General features: G+C 31.0%; 1 protein-coding gene across 1 annotated transcript in view; it reads left to right on the top strand.

Annotated features, from left to right (window-relative positions):
• Positions 1-12,681, top strand: part of LOC144250944 (roundabout homolog 1-like) — a 186,620-nt gene that overhangs the window by 56,232 nt on the left and 117,707 nt on the right. Inside the window, 3 exon segments of the mRNA XM_077794110.1 lie at positions 3,252-3,260; positions 7,955-8,079; positions 10,494-10,665. Of these exon segments, the coding sequence (XP_077650236.1) occupies positions 3,252-3,260; positions 7,955-8,079; positions 10,494-10,665 (306 nt within the window).

Here is a 12,681-nt window from a genome sequence, read left to right as displayed (position 1 = left end):
AAACAGTAAATTTTACTCTTTTTAAGAATGTATATTCACGGCTGGGGTTGTAGCTCCGTGGTAGAGTCCTTGCCTGACACATGTGAGGCACTGGGTTTATGGTTTGATCCTCAGCACCACATAAAAATAAATCAATAAAATAAAGGTTTCTGTTCATCTACAACTAAAAAAAATTTAAAAAATATATATTCGCTTTTTAAAGGTATTTTATCTGCCTATTTATGTATTCACTTTACAAAGTATTTTTGCCAAAACATAATTTTTTCTCATATTCTAAAAGTGATAACTATTTTATTCAATTTATAATGATTACAAGTGAAGGAAGGGTGAAAATTGGTTTACCCTTAAAAGATTACATTACTTTTCATTGCAAAAGGGCAAACTTTTCAAGCAGCTTTAAGTCTGCATTATCACTTCTTAGCTTCCCACACTTTTAAAGACTTCAGCTAACTATTCTCAAAGGTGTCTTTATATCATAAGGAATTATTTAAAAACATATTTCATATGTGTATGTAGTAAATATTAGGTTAAACAGCTCTTAAAAGTTTAAGTGTAAAATCAAATCTATTCGGTGTCCTATTGCATGTGTCTCTACTAACTGATAAGTCAGTAGGATAATTTGTACAGAGACATGATTTAGTCCAGAGACCTGGAAGCCATTCTTGGCTTAACCATCTGTGAACTTGAGAAAGTTATTTAACAATTTAGGTTCTCTGTCTTCTCATGTAGAAAGAATGAGGGTTAGACTCTTTAAGTTCTAAGGTCTCTTCCAGTGCCAGCATTTTATAGTTTTATTGTTTTATTAGAGGTAGAGACAGACAAGCTTTTCCTCTTTGCTAGAGTGAAGGGAACAGGTTAGATGTGCTCTGAACCTTAAAAGTGGAAAGGAAAGTGGAGGGGAGCTAGCCTAAGGGTGGGAGTTGAGGTCCCCCATGAACCCAGAACTTCAGAGTTAGGATTACAGATAAGCAGATTCCTAGCCACTCTCCCTTTTCCTGTGTCTTTCTGATGTAATCAACTGGACAATAATGGGCACTGACCGTTTTATAGAAGTGTTCCTGTTCTCTGTATGAAAAGAGAATCCTTTTACCTGACCCTAGGAGAAATGTAGATAAAGGGGAAATAGGTGTAAAAAAAAAAATTTAAGTAAGTTTATATAATGTGGTCTTTAGAACAGAAGTGAGGGATGAAAATTTCCTTCCGGTGAGTAAAGGGATTTTATGTGGAGGATTTATTGGCTTTTATTTGTTTACAGAAACTGGCACAGATGCAAAGGGATGTTAATCTGTGAGCAGACAGGTTTTCATTGGGACAGGAAACATCATTTCCTGATAATCTTGGTTGTTAAAAGCTTAAATAATCATTCAAGATAGAGTTTTCTCAACAATCTCTGATGTTTAAGAAGCTTCTGTGTTAGAGGATGTGCTTACCTAACTTTTAAGATCCTTAACAGACTGAAAGTTGTCATTGATATGATGTGCAAATGTAATAGTCTGAATTTCTTATATTGGATTTTAATTAATAAAATCATTCTAATGCTGTGACCCAATTGTAGTTAAAAACTCTACACAAGGAAAGGGATATTTTAAGTTTTAAAGTTGCTGCTTTCCAGTTATTATCTTGTTTTTTCCTATATCATATATTTTTTAAATATTTAATGAATTTTAAATTACAAAAATAGGTAAAAAAAATTAGAATTATTTTTCTAGTCTTCTGACTTAACTACATTAGTTTAATGGGATCAAACTTATTTTCACCAATTAAGCCAAAAATAATTTCACATTTTTTGTTGATTCAAAGAAAAATTTTATTTTGACAGTTCATTAGGTACTCTTGTATTAAATGTTTCTTCCTGTCATTTAACAGATACTATTGTTAAAGTATTATGAAATGTAAGAATGCCTACCTCCTCTATGGTTTTGAGTCTAGTTATGAAAGCTAGTGATACAATAAATGTTAAGCCTGAGTAATAAGATTTTTTTAAAACATTTTTTCTAATTGAATGAGTGAAAATTATGCTAAATTTTTACTTTAGAATAAAAAAAAGAGAAATTAATTCACTCATTTTTATTATTGGAATGTGTGATTTAAAATGTGTTTTTGATTTACCTTAACATTTTGCATGTATTTTCCATATCTGCCATTTTATGGCATAGTGCATATATAGCAAATATATAACAGAGAACCTTGCCTCTGTTTTATAAGTCTACTATTTTATAGCATCAGCCCTTCATTTTTTTATTTAAACTACAGGAATATTTAGTAAGTCTAATTAATTTTGAGTTACTAGCAGATATAGGAGCTATTTATTTGAAGTAAATGTAGTGTGGGTTTTGACTCCACTAATATGGAAAAGTACTGCATTTAACAGTAATTCTATGTATTTTTAAAATAAAAGAATTGTTTTGCATTAGTTTGAACATATATAATTTGAGCTTTCTATATTAAAATGCCCAACATTTCAGCACTAAAATTAAGTAAGGTGATTTTGACTTATATCTAAGGTTATAAAAGTTTTTTCTGATCTTGTAATTTACTCACATTTTTTCTATAGATCTTCTCATCGATAATATGCAAAAATTTAAGTGAAACATTTTAAAATATCTTTCCTGATTGACTTATAATCATGGACCAATAGCATCTTGTCCATGTTAGAAATGCAGAATCTCAGGCCACTGCCCTGACCCATGTAACCATAATCTGTATTTTAACCAGATTGTCTGATGATTTGTATGTTTATTCACATGTGAAAGCATGATCTGAGTGGAATATTATTGGTAGCATGAATCTTTTAAAAACTAGTCTGTTGATGGAGTTATGGGTTTTAACATTCCTTATCTTTAAAAGATGATCAATTTTGGTCTCTGTATAGCCTTAGTGGCTAAGATTTATAGTGTTTTTAAATCCATTACACATATAGTTATCTAACCTTTCTTCTGGTAGCAAAATGTAGAGTCATTGAAAAATGTTTTATAATTTCATGGTTACCATCAATCGTAGCTCTGCCATTTAATCATAGTAAAGATTTGAAGATTTGTTTCTATTTTTCTAAAATTATTCATAATTACACTTGAAATGCTAACAAATTTCCATCCATAGTGTGCTTATTATATCCAAATATTAACATTTTTTTTTATTTTACATTAATAGAAGGATCATTGTTAAGTCAAATCTTATACTTTTTCTGTTTCATTTTATGTTTCCTTAATTTTATTTATTCCATGTTTTCTTTTTTTTTTGTTTTGTTTTAGTTGGGTCTGGTAAGTTGACATTTTATTCGCCATCTTCTAATCAACGTGTCACTGTGACTGGAACTTCTCTTCCCCTTTCCATCCATACCCTTCCATGTCCTTCAACCAATCAGCCTCCATGTTTCACTTGTCATTGGCCACAAAGACAGACTGCACAGAATAAAGTCTGCAGGAAGTATGGGTTACTGGCAAAGAGTAAAGGTAATGGGGTTGCTAACTTTATGTCTTTATTAAATCATGTATGGTCTGCATCCTTTAATTTCTTCTGTCCTTAAATAAGTGATAAGTGCTAGGATTGATTGGTTAAGTACTATTTCAATTTACATCTTACAAGATTAAACAAACAAACAAAATATATGTCTAGAGAATAATTTGGTTTTTCCCCCTTCAGAATATTTATTAATTCATGCATGTCTAGGTTTTCATAGCTATAAGTCAGTAATAGTATTAAAGTTCTGTTGGTAAATAGCCTTTGCACTACAAGCTTTCTTGCATTCATTTTCATTTCTGTGTCAGATTCATTTCATTTTATATGAAATAACTACATGGTTTATCCACAGTTTATCAAATTTATTTTAATAAACATTTGTCCCTCTATAAAGAAAGCATCCTCATGTTTCTAAGTACTTACCTTAGGAGAAGGCTTTTTTATTCTGTAAGCTTCTAGAACACCATTTTTAGAGAATTTTACATGAATATGGTATGCTAAAGGGTATGTCATCCTAAAAGGTTCTCTCTCACTATTCTATAAACTAAAAATTGACACAAATATTACTGAAATGACATTCCGTATTAATGCAGATAGGATGGACTGCTCAATAATTGTGATGCTGTCAATGGCTATTTGGGAAAAAATTGTTTTCTTTATGATACCATATATACAAAATTATAGTTGGATTAAAAATTAAAAATAATAAGGGCATTAAAGTATGGGTGCAATTGGAGTTGAATATTTATGTAATGTATTATATTCTATACATATGTAATGGTATATTACACAATACCATTATCATATCATTTTATTAATACAATAACAAAAATATTGCCTAAACAGATTATAAGGAGTATTAACAAAATGAAAAAAGACATTTATAACTGATATGAAAAGTTTTAGGAGTATTAACAAAATGAAAAAAAGACATTTATAACTGATATGAAAAGTTTTATCTTACCAACAGTTCTTAGAAATCAGAAATGAAATATAAATAAACATATGAACATAATATCCAAAACAAATAGAGCAGAACCCTCTGAACTGGGGCCAGAGAATCAGTAGCAATAAGTATATGAGCCACCTCTGAATCGGGAAGTGCTTGAGGAGGTACCTGTGTCCTGTTCTCAGAGGCAGAAAGGTAAATGTGAAGACACATACTTAAACTCACAAAGGTAAAAATATTAATTAAGAGGAAAGTCTATTCTGAGGTTGGCAATGATGTTAATGTTCAGTGTTGATAAAATTTGGGAGAAAAGGCAATTTGTGTGCTATTAGTGAAAATCTCAGTTGATTAAAAGTATTCCTGAGCACAACTGAGCTATTTTTTAATGTGCTCTAGACCTTTGCATATTTTCAGACTTTGTAATTTTGCCTCTAGGAAATAATCTTGAATATCTTTAGGAGAAGGGTGTTAATCTTATACCATCTTTAAAAGTGAAAACGAGAAGAGTCTAAGAGTGGTTAAATAATTTAAGATAATTTGTAAATTGGTTATTGTAGAGTCATTAAAATGATATTATAGGAGAATATTTTAAAGCCAGTTTGCATGGTAGAATTCTAAGTGGCTTTTCTGTTTTTCCTCTTTGTCCAACTTTTCAAATTTTCAACACTGAATATATATGACATTGTCAGTATGATTATGCATATTTGATTATAGAAAGTTTCAATATTTTATCCTTCAGAAAACTCCAATATATCCTCATAAAATTCAAGTAGATGCATTTGATTGCCTCAGTCTAGATTGGTAAACACAATAGATTGATAAATAGAAGCAAATTTAGTCCATGATTTTTTTTTTCTTAGAGATATGGCTACATCTGACATCTAATGTGAAAGTAGAGGATTTTTGTATTTTTTTTTTGTTGTTTTTTGGAGACAGGGTTTTGCTACATTGCCCAGGCTGGCCTTGAACTCCTGGTCTCAAGGTATTTCTCCTTCCTCAGCCTGCTAAGTAGCTGGAACACCCTATGTGTCACTGAGGCTGGCTGAAGAGGATTTTTAAAAGCTTTATTTCTGAGACATGTCTTGTGGCTGATGTCACTGTTGATGTTGGCTTGAGAATATGCCTACAAAATACAGTAAATTCATTTCCAGGCAAATATCCTGTGTAGAACGATTGCTTCAGGATAAATGTAGTTAGCATGAGGGTTTGTGTGCCTTGTTCCCCACCAAGTCTTTGAGGTTTTGAAGAGAGCTGGCATTTTATAAAAGAAACACAGATTCTGGCACACATTCTTAGACATGCTCCTGAGATTTCGGAAAGACACCACCCGAAGATTTTGCTTGACTAAATGGTTTGAACATTTATATTTTCCTACTCAAATTCCCTTCATATTGGAAAGTCATATTCTCCCACTCATCTGATTAATCACTTGGTTTTCTTTCATTGTAAGACACCAAACTCTAGACTAGGTTTTGTTTATTATCCATTCAGTCCTTTCAATTTCTTGGTCTGATTTCTGTGTCAATTATTCCAACCCTTAAGTAAGGAATAAAATGCTCCTGTATGGATTTGTACTGGAGGAAAATCCCGAAAGGATGATGTACATGCCTATTATTATACCTGGGTAATGATAGTGTTTGTTAAATTCATGAGTAAACCACTCAATTACAATCACAGTTTAAAAAAATTATAAGCTAGAACTTCACCATTACCAAACTGAACTTAAACTGTATCTTCTAACTTTGTATTTTCTTCCCTATAAGTTAGAGGACATTTGAAAGCATTTGACCTGATTTTTCAGGTCTCCTATAATTTTCTAGTCAAATGGTATAATTTCTACTAAACCTCAATTTTCTTTTAAAAAAAAAAAGAAAGAAAGCATAGAAGAAAGCACACTAATCTAGAAGTTAGGAGATCTAATTACTTTCTTCAGTTTTGCCATAATACAATCTCAGAAAAATCATTTTACATTTCATTTTTAAGGGATTTTATATTTTAAATATATTTATAAATAATGTACATTATTAAATAGACTTTAGTGTTTTTTAATGACTTATGTATTTAAGTACCCAGAGTAAAGGGCATGTCAACTATTTTTTGTAAATGCATAAGTTTATAAGTGTATTATATAATACATACTATACATATATTATACATTTGCTGCAGTTGACTAGAAAATATTAAACAAGAGAAAGAATCTTAATGAATACTGACTTTTAGTAACAAAGAAGTAAGCAGAATGGTAACATTTGCAGTCTAATCTGAATACAATTTTTGATTCATATTTACTTTGGGGAGTTACCTTAAGTGATGACTGACATAAGTAACTGAAAATACTTTTAAAGAAAATACTTTTAAAGAAAACTTTAGAAATAATGAGGGCTGGGGATGTGGCTCAAGCGGTAGCGCGCTCGCCTGCCATGCGTGCGGCCCGGGTTCGATCCTCAGCACCATGTACAAAACAAAGATGTTGTGTCCGCCGAGAACTAAAAAATAAATAAATAAATAAATAAAAAAGAAATAATGAAAAATCCTTAAAAAGTGTATTAGAATAATCCTGTCCTATATAAACTGCTAAATGTCTGGCTTGAAACATTTGTTCACTTGAATTTGAAGTGAGACAAGAGAGAAGAATAATTAGGTGTTTCAGACAGCCAGCCGATAAGAAATGGATAGGAAAGTGTAAACAGTAGGTAAAAGGATTTAAATTCAGTACATATTTTTCCATCCTCAAAACTCATCCTCAAAACAGGATTTTTTTTTTCTTTTTTGGGGCCAGGATTGCTTAGTCAGCACACCTAATGTTTCCAAGTGCCATTGCGCCCAATGTAATTGACACAATTTTCTGACACTCTACTTACCGCTGGATGAAGTGGCCATTTAAGCCTGTATAAATCAAACAGTTTGGACAAAGCTGGCAGTATTTATAATGTCAGGATGAGCAGATGTTTCAAATTTGCCCTCATTTCCATATATATTCTGTTTGAACATGCCCTTGCCTATGTAAATGAAGGAAGCATTTGACTGCACTATTGCTTTAAATTCATTTCTATTCAAGCAACTGGACTTAAGATTTGAAATATTATAATTTGCCTGGTAGCATTTCAGGAGCTTTTGAGTTAAATTGAAGTAATTTCAGGACCTGCCTGCATCAGAAGGTCCTTGTGTATATGATTAAAGTTCATTCACCTTTAAGCACTCTGAATGAGAAAAGATAATATTTATTCATACATATTTCAGGTACTCTTTGAATGTGAAGGGTCAAAATGTAGCTCAAGAATTATCTTAAATTTAGAAGGTTAATCTTAGGAGGTCAAGTCATTAAAAAAAAAAAAAACCTTTTCATAATACATCTCTATTTCATTTTATAAATATGCACTTAACAGTTTAACTTAAAATTAAGGGTGAAAATTGGTCAATTATTAGTAGTATACATAATGTGTTGTATAAAAATAAAGGCAGCACTTGGGTTATCAGGAAGCTGCCTCAAAGTTGGGATCTTAACTGCATGCTTCTGAGTCAATGTAATTTTTTCATCTCCTTTAGAACCTCCACATTTTGTTGTGAAACCTCGTGACCAGGTTGTTGCCTTAGGACGAACTGTGACTTTTCAGTGTGAAGCAACAGGAAACCCTCAACCAGCTATTTTTTGGAGGAGAGAAGGGAGTCAGGTACAACCTTTTACTAGTTTTGTTTTTGTTTGTTTTGTTTGTTTGTTTGTTTTTAATCAGTAGAAATGGGGGCCTGTTCTATGAGAAGAAAAACCAATGTGTGATGTAGCTATCTAGATGTTCCATTAAGAGAATCCAGAAACTGGTTCCTCTCAGAATGAGAGGAGGCAAGCTATTTTCCTTGCCTTAATTCTCAAAGCAGTATTTTCCTGCTTCCATTTGGTACAGAGGGTGGTATGTAGAAGTCACTGTTGTATCATGTAAGTGTTATTTTTATTTCTACTTCAGAAATATTAAAAAAAACTACTCTTTTTCCACATAATTGAATTAGCATTTCTATTATTCAAATATCTAGAATTAAAAAATTAAGTTCCAAATTTTCAATTCTATGAATATTTTAACAAAATTATCACAGGTGAAAATAGGTTAGAAATCATAATTGATAACTTATATATATTGATATTAATTGATATTATTAATCATATTATTTGCAATTATATGTTATGTAATTACATATTACATACCATATTCAAGTTTTTGTAGATGTTCCACATCTGAGATGATGAGTTAATATTGATGTCACCTAAATTATAAGTTCATTATATTCTTTTAAACTGTCAAATCTGATCATTATTTGCCAGTAATCCTATTTTCTAAACATTTTATAATCCAGAGTTTTCTATCCACACTAGAATATAGAGATCTACACTCTTTTAAATTGACTCTTGGGCTTCCATTTAATAAGAAGAAATATTAAAATAATTTAAATTATCTTTTTATCTCATTTCTTAATGACTTCCCTCTCACAGGAAAGCAAAACATTTCTCTTCACTTATTTTTGATGCTTGTAAAAAACTGATTCTTATTCATTTTTAATAGTTATTCCTGACCATTTTTGTTTTTGCTTGAATCAATCTTCGGTGTTTTGTTTCATTGTCTTGCTTCTAATGTACCCTTACAAATAACAAACAGGTAGTTTACTGATGGAACTCAATAATCTTTTATAGACAATATGTTCAAGTTCACTTCTGTTTTTACTTTGGTAGACAAATATTGATTTATGGTATGTAAACTATCATTTTTATACTACTATAATGCTGGATTCTAGGATACTCCAGTTGGCCTCCCAGGATTAAATTTGCTGATAGCAAGTTAAAGACAAAACAGAACAAAATATTTTAATGCAGTAGGAAAAATTGGAAGTAGATTATAGAAGAAAATCTGGATAGTAAAAAGAGTGAACCCACTAGAAGTTTTTCTTAATAGTATAATATATAGATGATTCACTTAAGTTATTTAAACTCCAGATTAAATTTCCAAAAAAGTTTGGTTTCATGTGGTTTGGTTTAATGATACAAGTCATTTTTCGTTAAAATTTTTGTCATTACATATGTATCTGTGGATCACTAATTAATCCTTAATAAAAATGATGTATGCTAAAAAGCACCAAAACTCTTTAAAACAAGCAACTTTATTTGATTAGAAGAAAAGTTGATATTCTTTATTTTATGAACTTCAATTAGTATGGATCATTATTATGCATGAAATGTACACTCGAAGAAGCATGATCTTTTGATTCAGAACAATATGGAAATTTCATAGAAATCCATTCTAGAAAGTTTTACCTTTTTTAAAATTTACTTTTTTTTATTTTGTACCAGGGATTGAACCAGGGGCACTCAATCACTGAGCTACTCCTCAGTTCCCAGGCTTTTTTCTTTTTATCAAGACAGGGTCCCAACTAAGTTGCTCAGAACCTCAATAAATTGCTGAGGCTGTCTTTCAATTTGCAATCCTCCTGCCTCAGCCTCCCAAGCCACTGGGGTAACATGTGTGCACCATTGCACCTGACAAATTCTTACCTTTTAATATGAAAATCTGGATAGCAACTGTTAAGGTTCCTGGACATTTATAATGGGCAGCTAATGAGATACTGGTCATGATGCCAAAATGGTATTATACTCCATTATAATTTATAAGAATGAATCAGAATTCTATTCTGCTTATGTAGTAAAGGTCTTAAGGTTTTTCTGGTAGCAAAATGTAAACCAAGGATTTTGTCATAGTGGGCTTACATGTATAAAATCTTCTATACTAATGATAACTAATATCCTTATGTTGTTTCAAAATTGATAGTTATAAGACCATATGTAAATATTGAGATTGATTTAAAATTTTACATGATCCTATTGAAGCCTGCCTTGTTAAATCCATGTGTGTTTAATGATGTTTAAACATGTACACATCTTTATATGTGGGTATATGACGAAAGAATATTGAGTTTATTTTTGTATATATATGTGTGTATTTATACATATTCACATATATTTATAAATGTATATGTAGCTTTGCCAAAATGTTGGAATCTAGCATTTAACCTATTTTAATTCTTTCCTCCCAAATTCTGGCTTTAGAATCTGCTTTTCTCATACCAGCCACCACAATCATCCAGCCGGTTTTCTGTCTCTCAGACTGGTGACGTCACTATTACTAATGTTCAGAGATCTGATGTTGGTTATTATATCTGCCAGACTTTGAATGTTGCTGGAAGTATCATCACAAAAGCATATTTGGAAGTTACTGATTGTAATGTCAAACATTTATTTCAGAACGTTCAATTTGTCCTAGGATCTAGAGAGAATGTCAATAGATGTATTTTTTCCACTTTAAATATTTTTTACAGATATTTTAATGTAAAACTTAAGAGTATATTTATACAATAATAAGTTCAAACTTTTACTTTAATATAAATGAACTAATGTCTAGTATCAAGTTAGATTCGTAAAAGCATAACAGTTATCCAAGGAGAAGTTTATAGTTGTACACAGGAATATTTCATGTTTTGGAGATGAAAAGATTATTTTGCAATCTCTTATTGTAAATTATTGACTATTGTGTTTTCTCTAAATTAAGGTAACAAAATGAATTGGTCATAAATCCAAAGTCTAACAACTCACAATCAATGATAGTGAACAAGTTTTTTTTTTTTAAATGATCTGATGTTATTCCTTTTATCAACATCTTTGAATGTGATAGATTAACACCAACTATAAAGATATGGTTAATAGAAAATAATCTCCAGATTATAAGAGAGTAGTGATAGTTTGAAGCTCAAAGAGAAAAAATACCTATAAGGGTATGCAATGTATATATGTATACACATTTATTTCTACATAAGGAAGATACCTATAAATACATTGGATGAACACAAGTGGTTTTGCAGAACCATTGAAAGCATAGATAGTACACACAATATATTAGTCTATGTGTAATCAGGAAATATTTCCAAATTAAAAATAGAACTGAAAGCATAATACAGTTAAGAAGTTTGTTGCTTCTAAAACTAAATATATTAGAGCAATTGAAATGATTATTTACCCCCGATTCTAAACAGTAGGTAAAGGAACATGTTAAAGATGAAACAAATGTCTTTCAAAGATGGTGATGGAACATGAGTCAGGGAAGAGAATCAGTAATAAAATAAATTTGTTCTGTTCATTCAATTTGCTTGTTTTTAAACTTCAGATAATGATTTAAATATCATACACAGTAGCATTTCTTTAATTAGAAACTGTGGAGTCATCTTTGACACTCATCCTTCCTTATCACTGAATCCACTCAATAATCTTTCAAATCCATCCTGTTATCTTTATCACTCCCAGTCCTAATCACCTGAAACTGCAATAACCTACTAATTCCATCCTTTCTTGTTCACTGCACTCCCAAATTACATTTTCATATTGTTGCTGGAGCGTTTTTTTTCTCTAGACCGCTCTTTTTCTTCCCAGTTATATAAATGGAAATATAATATGCATACTGTAAAGTAAGTCAAGTAAGCAAATGCAGTATGATTAATTATTCACATAATGACCACTCAGATCAAGATATGGAGCATTTCCAGGACTGTAGAAGGCTTACAATTATTAGGTAATAAGCCTCTCTCTGCAGAGATAAATGACTTTTAGGACTTTCATCACCATCGATCAGTTTTGCTTATTCCGGAAACTCAACTAAGTGAAATCACATAGTATCTAATCTCCTGTGTTATAGCATCTTTGGTTCAAAATAATGTCAGTGAAATTCATCCATGTATATAACAGCAGTTCATTCACTTTTTAGTGCTGTGTAGTACTTCATAGCATAAATAGGCCATATTTCATTTCTGTGCTCTTTTACTGATAGATTGTTTTCAGTTTAGGGTTTTAATTAGTAAAGCTAAATATTCTTATACAGTCTATTGATGGGCACGTGCACTTACTTATCTGGGTTTGCTTTTTGGTGGACATGTGTACTAATTTTTCTTCTTTTCATTTTATCATCTAGTTAAAATACATTTCTTTCTCAGATGTATGCATTGTAATTATTTCTTCCTATTCTCTCTCTTTTTTTAAATCATAGTTGTAGAGGGACAGCATGCCTTTATTTTTATTTATTTTTTTAATGTGGTGCCGAAGATCAAATCCAGTGCCTCACACATGCTATCCAAGAGCTCTGCCACTGAGCTACAAGCCCAGTCCTCTTCCAATTCTCTTCATGGTTATTTTAAGTATTAGGAAGTTAATTTTAATAATGATCAATGGGTAATAATTATTTTTCTTTTAT

Source organism: Urocitellus parryii, chromosome Y (assembly GCF_045843805.1).
Source record: "Urocitellus parryii isolate mUroPar1 chromosome Y, mUroPar1.hap1, whole genome shotgun sequence".
Classification (NCBI taxonomy): domain Eukaryota; kingdom Metazoa; phylum Chordata; class Mammalia; order Rodentia; family Sciuridae; genus Urocitellus; species Urocitellus parryii.
The sequence above is the reverse complement of the archived record's forward strand: the minus strand, read 5'-3'. Positions and strand labels throughout refer to the sequence as shown.